The sequence below is a fragment of the Doryrhamphus excisus genome, chromosome 23, assembly GCF_030265055.1.
Source record: "Doryrhamphus excisus isolate RoL2022-K1 chromosome 23, RoL_Dexc_1.0, whole genome shotgun sequence".
Classification (NCBI taxonomy): domain Eukaryota; kingdom Metazoa; phylum Chordata; class Actinopteri; order Syngnathiformes; family Syngnathidae; genus Doryrhamphus; species Doryrhamphus excisus.
The window spans coordinates 3,489,146-3,503,692 of record NC_080488.1 but is presented as its reverse complement, the minus strand read 5'-3'; the positions used below and the strand labels follow the sequence as shown (position 1 = coordinate 3,503,692).

The following is a 14,547-nucleotide window of genomic DNA, read 5'->3' as shown; positions in this document are numbered from 1 at the left end:
GTCCCCATTTAGGGTTTACAACGGAGTGTGACAAAGGTATGCTTTTATCCAGCGTTGGGGGGTAATAAAGCAATAGATAACAGATACGCCATCATTATACAACCCCCCCCCATATACACAAATTAACACATGCACACACACAGTTGAGGGAGTCTGCTAGCCTCAGCTCAACCCTGCGTAAATGAAAAGTCTGACCAGAAAAAGCATTCATGTGCAATAAGGAGGTGTGTGGGTGGGCTGCTGTCTTAATTGGGACTTAATGAGGGAGCCGGGGTGAGCTTGGAAGGGGAGGCAGGCTGCTATAGGAGAGGGGAGGGGACTACCTTGGAACAATATGGTGAGTGGGAGGTGGGAGTCTCCACCCCCACCCGAGACAAGCGCACATATTTTATTTCCTGGATGGCCTGTCGACGTGCTTCAACGTATGATCATGTGATTGACGGGAGTTACGCGGTGATGTAAAGAAACAACGACATGCTGGACTTTGACAGTGATGATACCAAACTTGGAACCCAGGTCCTCCCTGCTGTGTGTCCAAAATGCTAACCAATCGACCACCGTGCAACCAATCAACCAAGGAATAAATATAACTCACACTCCAATTGAAGGTTTACAAAATGTATTAAAAAATGATAATGTAATGGTTTAATTTCATTTGAACATGCATCAGATTACAATTGAATGCATCACATAATCAGTTCACAGTTCCACATGTCCAAAAGGAGTAGGAAGAAGCAAAGCTTATTAAATCCTACCCCTCCACCTGGTACTTTTACAATCAGTAACTGTTACATTTGTTCACTTCCTGCTTTCCTGATATATATATATAACCAGGTGATATGAGCATCCAATGCCATAATGGGTACCATAGTAAGTGTCAATATAGTGATATATATAGCACATCATGACTGGTTCAAGACTCTTCATCCTTGTATTTTTATTAATTTTAATTTTAATTTTAATTTTAATTTTAATTTTAATTTTAATTTTAATTTTAATTTTAATTTTAATTTTAATTTTAATTTTTTTGTCATGTACCAAAACACCATACAAGACTCTTCATCCTTGTATTTTAATTTTAATTTTAATTTTAATTTTAATTTTAATTTTAATTTTAATTTTAATTTTAATTTTAATTTTAATTTTAATTTTAATTTTAATTTTAATTTTAATTTTAATTTTAATTTTAATTTTAATCCTCTCTGGTAGAGAAGTATTGGATGACATTTTTAGCTAATTGGTTATTTTTAGCCTTATGCATTATTTTAGCTGTTTGAAGATGAACTATATCAGCAAGTTGAAGTATTTGTGATTTTAGAAATAAGGAGTTAGTATGTTCTCTGTAGGCGGCATTATGAATTATCCTTACTGACCTTTTTTGCAGTACATTTAGCGAGTGAAGATTGCTTTTATAGTTATTAGCCCATATTTATATATCATAACCTTCTATTCTGTAGAGAATCGAACATAGCACATCTTAACTTTGGCCTTGTTGCTCCATTCTGTTGCTCATGTCAACAATTTCACTTCTTCCGTTATTGCTTGAGTCTTGTCTCCTTGACTTCCATTCACACGTACTTTTTTCCTTCTTTTATCCCCCCATTAGTTGTTCTTTCTTTATTCCAATCACCCTCCCTTCCTTTCCTTTCTTTTTTATCTTCCCTTCTGTTTCCTTCTTTTGTCCTGACTTCCCTTCTCAACCTGCTCTTGTCTCTCATCTATATTTATGTACTCCATTTTGAAAAGTTCTCGTGTGTTCAGAGGCGAAGCTGTGCGAGGCTCCTCACTGCAATTATGGATTAATTACAGGGAATTAAAGCAATTAGAGCTGCAGAGATGTACAATTAAGGAGCACACGCTTTCATGACGCCACACACTAAGATTGCAACGCAAATACTTTTCTCTTTTAATCTGTCACACTGTTTTTCTTTCATTTTGCTCCACGGCACTTACAAACACACACACACACACACACACACACACACACTCATACACACACAGGGGCAGGTTTTCCAGTTCATTAGATTGTATTTAATTTGAAAACACCTCTGTGCCGAGGGAGATGAAAGCCCCCCCCCCCCCCCAGGAGATGAAAGCTGAAGCAGGAGTGGGCGATGAGAAAGGGATTCCTCCATCTGTCCCCCTTTGGTGCCGAAAACCGGAGACGGCAGACGGCAACAAGTCGAGAGCAATGAGGGGAAAGAAAAGATGAAGATCACTTCATTTTCTCCCTGATGATATTTGAACTGACTAATTTACTATTTGTCATGAGACCGAAAGAACCCACTTCAGCCTCTCTCGGTCCTTTTCTGCCACTGAGATGTTTCCCAGAAGTGGATTAGACTCTGGCACTCACACAACAAAACTGATTTTGATTGACAGTCAGGGAGATCATTTAAGAATATATGGCACTGCTTTAAATGCAGGATTATGATGATTAATACATGATTAATCAACAAGAATAAACCTGGTGGCTCATATTTTCTATGCTGGAGCCTATCCCAGCTGTCTTCGAGCAAGAGTAGTCGCCAGCCAATCACAGGGCACATATAGACAAACAACCATTCACACTCACATTCATACCTATGGACAATTTGGAGTCGCTAATTAACCTAGCATGTTAACCTAGAACATGCAAACTCCACACAGAGATGGCCGAGGGTGGGGAAAGACAAAATAAGAAGCCAAAAAGTTACCACTTCCACACAAAATAGGAGGAGAACTCATTCATTCATTCATTTTTCTACCGCTTATCCTCACGAGGGTCGCGGGGGTGCTGGAGCCTATCCCAGCTGTCTTCGGGCGAGAGGCGGGGTACACCCTGGACTGGTGGCCAGCCAATCACAGGGCACATATAGACAAACAACCATTCACACTCACATTCATACCTATGGACAATTTGGAGTCGCTAATTAACCTAGCATGTTTTTGGAATGTGGGAGGAAACCGGAGTACCCGGAGAAAACCCACGCATGCACAGAGAGATGGCCGAGGGTGGGGAAAGACAAAATAAGAAGCCAAAAAGTTACCACTTCCACACAAAATAGGAGAACTCATTCATTCATTCATTTTCGCGAGGGTCGCAAGGAGTGCTGGAGCCTATCCCAGCTGTCTTCAAGCGAGAGGCGGGGTTACACCCTGGACTGGTGGCCAGCCAATCACAGGGCACATATAGACAAACAACCATTCACACTCACATTCATACCTATGGACAATTTGGAGTCGCTAATTAACCTAGCATGTTTTTGGAATCTAATTCTAAAATGCGATTAGGTCGCGACCCGTCCAGGGTGTACACCGCCTCTCGCTTGAAGTCAGCTGGGATAGGCTCCAGCATAGCCCTGCAACCTTAGTGAGGATAAGTAGCATAGAGAATGTATGGATGGATTTCATGGTAGAGTCTGGGACTTTAAATTACTATTTTTATTGTGTTTATTATGAAATATGCAATAATATCGATATGCAGGATGCTTTGTTTCATTTTGGTGGAATGGCCCATCGATGTAGAAAAAAAAAAGTGTCATGGCTGCTCAGCTGACTTACTTCAATTCTTCGTCTGTGTGGAGATGGCTTTCCTCTTCCACTCTCTTCAGGAAACATTGTTAGGTAAGAATGTGAACGTCTGTGCCTGCCTGACAGCGTCCACGGTGTCTGTGAAGAGGACGGAGTGGGTAGAAATATGAATGAGGGCCCAGTGCTGTGGAACTTGTGTGATGATGTGAAGCTGCGGTGAACGTGAAGTTTAAGACCATTTTTTTTACCACAACTATCGAAGGGGAGGAACGCTGACAGGAGCCCTAATGGCAACATAAAGTGTGCAGTCGGTGCACGGTAAATGAAAAGTGACAGCTTGACAACCTAAAGTCAAAAAAAAAAACACATTTGTCCCTCTTGACTTTTCCACTCCACTTATAAGCATTCAGTGTGATTGAAAGGCAAAACAATTGGGATGCACTTGAGAAGGAAAAACAAACAAATAAACAAAAAACCTGTAGAGTAAAGATTGATAGGTGACAGAAGCTTCCTGTGTCTTTCGCTCTTTGGCAACTCAGTGTGTGATGCCCTCGAGCGATGCCCACGGAATCGCTGCAACCCCCCCCCCCCCAAACTCCCCGCCCCCGACTTTGCTGTTATTAAACAAAAAAAAAAGCACCTTGACTCAAATGAACCTTAAAAACTTTTCTTACTTGTGTTAAAACAGCTTATAAAAATATTCCCGCCTATCCTGATGAAGCACTTAATTCAAAAAGCGTACGGTTAAATCCTACAACAGACCTCTGGTGGCGCCTGGCGCTTATATAAATGTTGAAATATTCATATACATACATATTTCCACTTCCTTTTGGTGCCCACTTTCAAAAAAAAAAAAAGAACATTTTTCTGCACTTTAGCTTCTTCTGTATTTATGAGGAAGGGGGGTAGGACGTGTCCCCGGCGGCAACGCCGTGACTCATTCCCAAGGTCCTGCAGCGGACGTCGGGTTGCACACTCACACCTGCTGCATCGCACGAATGCAACCACGAAATGAAGCCCACAAAAAGTTGGGTCGACGAGGAGGGTTCTTGGAAAGAGGAGGGAGAAGTGGAGCAGTCATCTATGAGGAAGTAGAGCACCACCAAAACAGGAAGAAGTAGCCACTTCACTGTGTACTAGTACTACTGTATTTACAGTACCATGCTAGGTTAATTAGCGACTCCAAATTGTCCATAGGTATGAATGTGAGTGTGAATGGTTGTTTGTCTATATGTGCCCTGTGATTGGCTGGCCACCAGTCCAGGGTGTACCCCGCCTCTCGCCCGAAGACAGCTGGGATAGGCTCCAGCACTCCTCGCAACCCTCGCGAAAATGAATGAATGAATGAATGAGTTCTCCTATTTTGTGTGGAAGTGGTAACTTTTTGGCTTCTTATTTTGTCTTTCCACACACTCGGCCATCTCTGTGTGGAGTTTGCATGTTCTCCCCGTGCATGTGTGGGTTTTTTTCCGGTTTCCTCCCACATTCCAAAAACATGCTAGGTTAATTAGCGACTCCAAATTGTCCATAGGTATGAATGTGAGTGTGAATGGTTGTTTGTCTATATGTGCCCTGTGATTGGCTGGTCACCAGTCCAGGGTGTACCTCGCCCGCTATCGCCCGAAGACAGCTGGGATAGGCTCCAGCACCCCCGTGACCCTCATGAGGAAAAAGCGTTTTAAAATTTTAATTTTAATTTTAATTTTAATTTTAATTTTAATTTTAATTTTAATTTTAATTTTAATTTTAATTTTAATTTTAATTTTAATTTTAATTTTAAAGATTTTTTTTTAATCACACGAGAAAGTGGCCGTTTAGATAGCCGAAGTGAGCAACGAACTTCAGGTTATTTTCAGAAAATAAAACACCCCCTTACTTTTCTCATACAAAAAAAAAAAACATAGTGATAAATCACTGCGGTGATGTCACGTTGCTTTGCATCCTGGGTAATTTAAGTGTGAGTAGTGAGCTGATGATACATAGGGAGTTAGTATGAGTACTAGGTAAGTACTTGTCGCCACCTTCACATGTATGAGAACATGTGATGACTGATAAGAGCACTCATATCCAACATGACCTTTGACCTTTCACAAATCCTCTTCCTGCATGAATGAATGGACAAAACATTGAGAGTGGAAGCTCCAACAGTAACTACAAGACTCTTTTTGGACCAATACTTTTGCTCATAATGTGCATTTAGTGAAAAAGCACCCCAGACTTGAGCAGAAAAGAAAGCAACGTGTCAGGAAATTGTGCTCACACTGCATCTGTCACTGTTATGAGACGATTTATACAACGTTTGAGCCTCGGTTCGGTGGCTACACACACGCCACTGCGGCACACTGAGTAGGTATGCAAAAAGAGGCTGATATCATTCCACGTCTTTCATCCGTGTGGTTAATCCCCACTGCTCTTTGCATGCTAACGTCGGAATACCGTCACTGTGTGTCCACTCGTGCTGTTTCTCACTCAACTGTTTTAACACATCATAACTGTGCAGCAGGATTCGAACACGAATGACATGTCGTGCAGTCAGCTCTGATATAGTTAAGTGCGCGTCCGAGCGTGTTGCGTTTCCATACGACTGCTTAGTACATCGTCGTAGAAACGCAAGAAGACGTTTTTGTAAAACAGCACCTAAGGGGAAGAGAGATAGAATGAAATGAGGGAGTGGTCACGGAAATTGAACCATTGTACGAGAACGGTTCCAAGGCTTCTCAACGGGTCTCCACCTGGGATACACATTTTCATAAAATTTTTGGAAGTTTTGTGAAGTCATGTGTAAACATACCTAAGTGGATTTCTAAGCGCATTTGAGGAAAGGAAGAGGAATGTAAGTAAAGTTCAAAATTAAACTAAATTGGGCCCAAAATTTGATGTTATACCATATTTTCTGGACTATAAGTCGCACTGGAGTATAAGTCGCACAATGCCAAAAATGCATAATTAGGTAGAAAAAAAACATACATAAGTCGCACTGTAGTATAAGTCACACAAGGCCAGAAATGCATGATTAGGTAGAAAAAAACATACATAAGTCGCACTGGAGTATAAGTCGCACAATGCCAAAAATGCATGCTTAGGTAGAAAAAAACATACATAAGTCACACTGGAGTATAAGTCGCACAATGCCAAAATGCATGCTTAGGTAGAAAAAAACATACATAAGTCGCAGTTGAGTATAAGTCACACAATGCCAAAAATGCATAATTAGGTAGAAAAAAACATACATAAGTCGCACTGGAGTATAAGTCGCACAAGGCCAAAAATGCATAATTAGGTAAAAAAAAAAAAACATACATAAGTCGCAGTTCAGTATAAGTCGCACAAGGCCAAAAATGCATAATTAGGTCGAAAAAAACATACATAAGTCACACTGGAGTATAAGTCGCGCAAGGCCAAAAATGCATAATTAGGTAGAAAAAAACATACATAAGTCGCACTGGAGTATAAGTCGCACAATGGCAAAAATGCATAACTAGGTCGAAAAAAACATACATAAGTCGCACTGCAGTATAAGTCACACAAGGCCAAAAATGCATAATTAGGTAGAAAAAAACCATACATAAGTCGCACAATACCAAATGCATTTTTGGCCTTGTGCAACTTATAATCCAGTGCGACTTATGTATGTTTTTTCTACCTAATTATGCATTTTTGGCCTTGTGCGACTTACACTCCAGTGCGACTTATGTATGTTTTTTTCTACCTAATTGTGCATTTTTGGCCTTGTTCGACTTATACTCCACTGCGACTTATGTATGTTTTTTTCTACCTAATTATGCAGTTTTGGTATTGTGCGACTTATGTATGTTTTTTTTGTGCCAAAAATGCACAATTAGGTAGAAAAAAACATACATAAGTCACACTGGAGTATAAATCAAACAAGGCCAAAAATGCACAATTAGGTAGAAAAAAAACATACATAAGTCGCCCTGGAGTATAAGTGGCATTTTTTGTGGGTAATTTATTTGAACTACTTGACCAAAACAGACATTACGTCCTCTTGGAAGGCAAGTTGTAATAATAATAAAAGAATAGAGAACAGGCTGAATAGGTGTAAGATGGCGGGGGGGGGGGGGACGGATTGACCCAAATGAGTCGGGATGTTGCCACCGTAGGGGGTTGGGGGGCTCCAAAAAGACCTCCAAGAGAGAAGAAGAAGAAGAAGGGAATATATTCATTAATTCTATGAAAAGCAGCCCATTAGTTTCAGTCAGGGTCTTTAACTTGTGCCGCCGTTATCTGCGAAGACTCGCCTGGAGTCTAACCTCACCCCGTGAAGACGCCATTTTTTCCAGACCCATCATGTGTGTGTAAATGTGTGTGCCCGTTGCACTTTTAAAAAGAGGGGTGGAACGTGAACGGGAAGCGGAGGACTCTGGAGATGCTTCCACCTCCCAGAGACGGCGTGCCGCTGCGGGGGTGAGTGCTGCGGGAGCACGCGGCCTCCTCTTGCAACGATGCTGCTGACGCTCCCTCTGAGACCGACTCCCTTTTCATCTCCTTGTCTCCTCGGGGCGACCAACAACAAACCACCCATGGAGGAAAAGGCGAGAGAAGCTTAGAGACGGAAACAGTTTGGGTAAAGCATTCCAGGAAGGGGTCAGCCTATTTTGTTGAATATGAATATGAATATGAATATGAATATATTTTTAGCAGTCTCTTTGCAGAGGTTGCAGAACACAATATAGTAGAGCAATTCATAACTGCTACTCATATCAACCAGTCTGTATTGGTTAATATGAGTAGCAGTTATGGATTAGTTATGAATTACAGCACACTGTAAAAAAAAAAAATTCAAGTTGACTCAACTTCAAATAATTTGTAATATGGCTGCCTTAAAATTGGGATTAAATCTAGCAAATTATTTCAAATGATTTCAACTGACAATAAAGTTTCTCCAACTTAAAAGATCAAGTTCAAGTGACTTATTGCTTTGTTTCAGGGACTTTCTTTATTAACCCTAGGGTTAGGGTTACTAAGTGAGTTGAGTTTAGGGTTAGGGTTAGCCTAACCCTAGAGTTAGGGTTAGGGTTAGGGCTAGGGTTAAGGTTAGCCTAACCCTAGGGTTAGGGATAAGGTTAGGGTTAGGATTAGGGTTAGGGGTTAGGGGTTAGGGGTTAGGGGTTAGGGGTTAGGGGTTAGGGGTTAGGGTTAGAGTTAGGGTTAGCCTAACCCTAGGGTTAGGGTTAGGGCTAGGGTTAGGGATAGCCTACCCTAGGGTTAGGCTTACTAAGTGAGTTGAGTTTAGGGTTAGCCTAACCCTAGGGTAAGGGTTAGGGTTAGGGCTAGGTTTAGGGTTAGGGATAGGTTTAGGGTTAGCCTACCCCTAGGGTTAGAGTTACTAAGTGAGTTGAGTTTAGGGTTAGGGTTAGCCTAACCCTAGGGTTAGGGTTACTAAGTGAGTTGAGTTTAGGGTTAGGATTAGGGTTAGCCTAACCCTAACGTAAGGGTTAGGGTTACTAAGTGAGTTGAGTTTAGGATTAGGGTTAGCCTAACCCTAGGGTTAGCCTAACCCTAGGGTAAGGGTTAGGGTTACTAAGTGAGTTGAGTTTAGGATTAGGGTTAGCCTAACCCTAGGGTTAGGGTTCGGGATAGGGTTAGGATTAGGGCTAGGGTTAGGGTTAGCCTAACCCTAGGGTTATGGCTAGGGTTAGGGTTAGGATTAGCCTAACCGTAGGGTTCAGGTTAGGCTAACCCTAACCCTAAACTCAACTCACTTAGTAACCCTAACCCTAACCCTCCATAATGTACTTGATTTACATTGTTGATACAACCAAAATATTTGGTTATTTGACCAAAAAAATGAAGTTCCCACAACAAAACAATAAGTCACGTAAACATGGTCTTATCATGTAGAAACTTAGTTGTGTGTTGAAATGACCTGAAATAATTTGCTAGATTTAATCAAAAATTTTAAGGCAGCGAGGTTACATATTTTTTTAAGTTGAGTCAACTTGGATTTTTTTTTTAGTATGTCTAAAAAATCATACATGGAGGAAGATTAGATTATTCCGCCGTTAAATGCGGCCCCTCCATCTTCCCTTATTGGCTCCCTCCCTCTATTTTCGCAATCTCCTTCCCTTCTCCTCTTCCAAACTCCTCTCCTCGGCTCACGCAGGATGAAACGTTGAGGAGGCAGTCGGCCGTCATGGAGGCAGCGACTAAAATGACGATAAAATCAATGTTTAATTCAGATGACTTGGGGCCATTGATGGAATAAGGGAGGCCTTTCATCTATAAAAGGAGCGAGAGAACGAGGGAGAGAAGACAAGAGACGATTCAGTGAATTGTAATCTCGGGGAAAAGGGGCGAGCGCCATCGCTCCTCTGTTGCCATTAACATTTAAGCTTACTTTTACGTTCTGACTGATCAACCACCACCACCTTCTTGTTTTGCCATTAGTTATTTCTGGAATTGTGTTGTTGTGTTGTTTCTGGAATTCAAAGAAAGAGCCAACATTTGGATAAAGAGGGTGAAAAATACAACTCAACTGTACTGAAGTTAAGAAATAACTCATGACAAAACAAGAAGGTGGTGCCCACGCTGTGTCTCGCCGCCATATTGTGTCTTTGGGAACACTCACATCATGTATGGCGCCTTCAATTAATGTAAAAGTAATGAACGAAAGGGATTAATTAACATTTAAGCTTATTTTTACGTTCTGACAGATCAACCACCACCACCTTCTTGTTTTGCCATAAGTTATTTCTGGAATTCAAGAGTGTTTCTCGCCTCAACAACCCAAAAGTCAGACAAAGAAAGTTTCAAGAGCCAGAATTTGGATAAAGAAGGTGAAAAATATGACTGAACTGTATTGAAGTTAAGAAATAACTCATGACAAAACAAGAAGGTGGTGCCCACACTGTGTCTCGCCGCCATATTGTGTCTTTGGGAACACTCGCATCATGAATAACCTTAAAGGTTATATATCCATTTCATTCCTCATTTATATACATTTATGAATAGTTTTATGCAAGTAAAACTAACATTTTTGAGAGTCAGCCACTAGCGGCCATTTTGTTCACAAGCAAGGTTCTTTGTCAGAAGCCAAAAATACATTAAGATGGACTCATGCAGTGTATTAAAAACACGACATATTGTACGCTAACTGGAAAACGGAAGTCAACAGAGGCAACATTTTCGACGTTAACTGAAAAAACATGCTAACCGAGGTTCCACGGCACCCTAAAAATATATATTTTTTAATTCCGACAAATTCCCAACATGCAGCATTTCCAAGCATTCCCATTCCCACGTACACACGTCTGCGGTTGTGCGTTTTGACACGGGGCAACATCACGTGTAGGCGAGCATCAACCCCCTGCTGTTTCAAATGTCAGACCTTTAACCTTTTCACGTCTGGCCCTCGGGTAGCATCCACTCATGCAAGTGGGCGCCCTGCCACATGCATGAGATGAAATGTGGCAAGGAAGACATAAAGTCTAATCACCGGCATCGGATGCTTTGAGCTGTTGTGGAACAGCTTGAAGCATCATGCAGAGAGAGGAGGGACTGGCTTCTCTGTACAGGTGGTGAACAGAAGGTGAAGGATGGGGGGGGGGGGGGGGGGGGGGGGGGGGGGGGGGGCTGCGAAGAGGGTGCGAGGTGCCAGCGAGAGAGGAAACCGAGGAAAACTGTAACGCGTGTTACATAATGAATAAGAGGAGAGGCTATTAGAGGTATTTGCTGCTTTATTCATATAATTCTGCTTCCTGTTTTGAGCCACTGAATGCAACGTCTTTGACAAAGTCCTCCATTTATTCTTTCAAGATGAGCGGATGCTCAGATTTGGAATTTGACCAAGGTTTTTTAGTTACACAAAACCGCAGAGGTTCAGCCAACTTCATTATAGCAAACATCACTTGACTAATAAATGCCTTCCTTTCACTTATGAATGATAACTGGCAATATGAAATAACCAAAACAACTTGAAATAATCCACAAAGTTAAGAAAAATGCGGTAAAACAGTAGCCACGTTTACATGATATCACCTCATACTTTGGTACGTGACAAAAAAAATTAAAATTAAAATTAAAATTAAAATTAAAATTAAAATTAAAATTAAAATTAAAATTAAAATTAAAATTAAAATTAAAATTAAAATTAAAATTAAAATTAAAATTAAAATTAAAATTAAAATTAAAATTAAAATTAAAATTAAAATACAAGAATGAAGAGTCTTGTATGGTATTTTGGTACGTGACAAAAATTAAAATTAAAATTAAAATTAAAATTAAAATTAAAATTAAAATTAAAATTAAAATTAAAATTAAAATTAAAATTAAAATTAAAATTAAAATTAAAATTAAAATTAAAATTAAAATTAAAATTAAAATTAAAATTAAAATTAAAATTAAAATTAATAAATAAAATGTAAACTATATTCAAAAAGCAGGAAGTGAACAAATGTAACAGTTACTCATTGTAAAAGTACCAGATGGAGGGGTAGGATTTAATAAGCTTTGCTTCTTCCTACTCCTTTTGGACATGTGGAACTGTGAACTGATTATGTGACAAAAATATAATGAAAAAAAACCTTAAACTATATTAGGAAAGCAGGAAGTGAACAAATGTAACAGTTACTGATTGTAAAAGAACCAGATGGAGGGGTAGGATTTAATAAGCTTTGCTTCTTCCTACTCCTTTTGGACATGTGGAACTGTGAACTGATTATGTGACAAAAATATAATAAAAAATAATTAAAAAAAAAACCTTAAACTATATTAGGAAAGCAGGAAGTGAACACATGTAACAGTTACTGATTGTAAAAGTACCAGATGGAAAATTAAAATTAAAATTAAAATTAAAATTAAAATTAAAATTAAAATTAAAATTAAAATTAAAATTAAAATTAAAATTAAAATTAAAATTAAAATTAAAATTAAAATTAAAATTAAAATTAAAATTAATGTAAACTATATTCAAAAAGCAGGAAGTGAACAAATGTAACAGTTACTGATTGTAAAAGTACCAGATGGAGGGGTAGGATTTAATAAGCTTTGCTTCTTCCTACTCCTTTTGGACATGTGGAACTGTGAGAGGAGAAGAAGTTATCCTTCCAGACCAGCTTGGGACAACTTTTTTTTTTATGTCTTTCATGCGCACATTATTAGCACTTATGTGCTAATTCAGGTATACATTCAAACTTAGAGAAAAACTGCACTTCCATAAAATTGAAATTGTGATTCTTTGCTAATATTTTGCCGCATCCGAGAGAGCGACAAGTGACCAAAGCACAAAGATAGAAATGTCAAGCTGAACATGATGATTGCAGGGAGGTGGAGGAGATGATATCAGAAGAAGTGAAAGAGGTGGTGGTGGTGAGAGAGGAAGCAGGAAGCCTGCAGTGATGAGGACATCGCTGCAGCCCTTGTCACTTCCTATTAGCTCCGCATACACGCTGGCTGTACTTGTAATTAATTCATCGGCTTGCTCCGAAACGTGCGTGTTGAAGTTTGTACGCTCACGTATGTGTTTGTGTGTGATGTCACGCTGGGGGTTAATCCAACAGGCTGCCGCTCCGCTCACTTTGACTCCTTTAGCCCTCCGTATGTCCTGTCATGGCCGCTTATGGACCACATATTAGTGACTGGCCGGCTTCATGGCGACTAAGCAACAGCATCAACGTAAGCAAGTGTATTTTTTTGCTATTTCTTTATATAGCGAAAAACCTCACAGCTTGGAGACCAGGGTTCAATTCCACCCGAGGCCATCTCTGTGTGGAGTTTGCATGTCCGGGTACTCCGGTTTCCTCCCATATTCCAAAAACATGCTAGGTTAATTAGCGACTCCAAATTGTCCATAGGTATGAATGTGAGTGTGAATGGTTGTTTGTCTATATGTGCCCTGTGATTGGCTGGCCACCAGTCCACGGTGTACCCCACCTCTCGGAAAAAGACAGCTGTGATAGGCTCCAGCACCCCCGCGAAAAGAAAATGAATGAATGAATGAGTTGTCCTCCTATTTTGTGTGGAAGTGGTAACTTTTAGGCTTCTTATTTTGTCTTTCTACACCCTCTGCCATCTCTGTGTGGAGTTTGCATGTTCTCCCCGTGCATGTGTGGGTTTTCTCCGAGTACTCCGGTTTCCTCCCACATTCCAAAAACATGCTAGGTTAATTAGCGACTCCAAATTGTCTATACAAATTGTCTATTAATTCGGTTTCATATGATTGTCTTTGAAAGCATCTTCTTATATTCATATTTTACTTCATTTGAATGATGACTGCAGCTAGGAGACCCGAGTTCAATTCCACCCTCGGCCATCTCTGTTTGGAGTTTGCATGTCCGAGTACTCCGGTTTCCTCCCACATTCCAAAAACATGCTAGGTTAATTAGCGACTCCAAATTGTCCATAGGTATGAATGTGAGTGTGAATGGTTGTTTGTCTATATGTGCCCTGTGATTGGCTGGCCACCAGTCCGGGGCGTACCTCGCCCGCTGTCGCCCCAAGACAGCTGGCATAGGCTCCAGCACCCTCCCCCCCCCCGGCGACCCTCATGAGTATAAGCAGTAGAAAATGAATGAGTTCTCCTCCTATTTTGTGTGGAAGTGGTAACTTTTTGGCTTCTTATTTTGTCTTTCCCCACCCTCGGCCATCTCTGTGTGGAGTTTGCATGTTCTCCCCGTGCATGCGTGGGTTTTCTCCGGGTACTTGCACAGTAAATGGAGCCTGGAATAAGTATACTGAATATAAAACAAAGTATTGCACAGATGTAGTACATAGTCTATTGGGAGCAGTGCTGGTTCTACACGAAGACCAGACCCGGCTATGAAACCAAATGAGGAACGCTGCCTTATTGTTTTTTTCCCAAGCATACTGTATGTGTAGGCGTAAGTGGAAGCATGTGCCGCTTCCTAACCGTGCCACGCCGCTCCGTAGGTGTGCACGCACGTGTCATTGTGCACGTTGCTGTGCGCCGGCCAGGTCTGGCCAGGTGCTCCGCATGTGTTTCCCTTGCCCAGATGGCCTCGTGGCAGGTGAGGGCCAGGGCACACGGTGTCCTCCTGGCCCTCCCACTCAGCCAAC

General features: G+C 40.7%; 1 protein-coding gene across 1 annotated transcript in view; it reads right to left on the bottom strand.

The window, feature by feature from the left end:
* Positions 1-3,449: 3,449 nt before the first annotated feature.
* Positions 3,450-14,547, bottom strand: part of reep2 (receptor accessory protein 2) — a 54,392-nt gene continuing 43,294 nt past the window's right edge. The window contains exon 8 of the mRNA XM_058063165.1: positions 3,450-3,651. Within this exon, the coding sequence (XP_057919148.1) occupies positions 3,478-3,651 (174 nt within the window). The 3' untranslated portion in view covers positions 3,450-3,477. The remainder of the gene's footprint in view (positions 3,652-14,547) is intronic.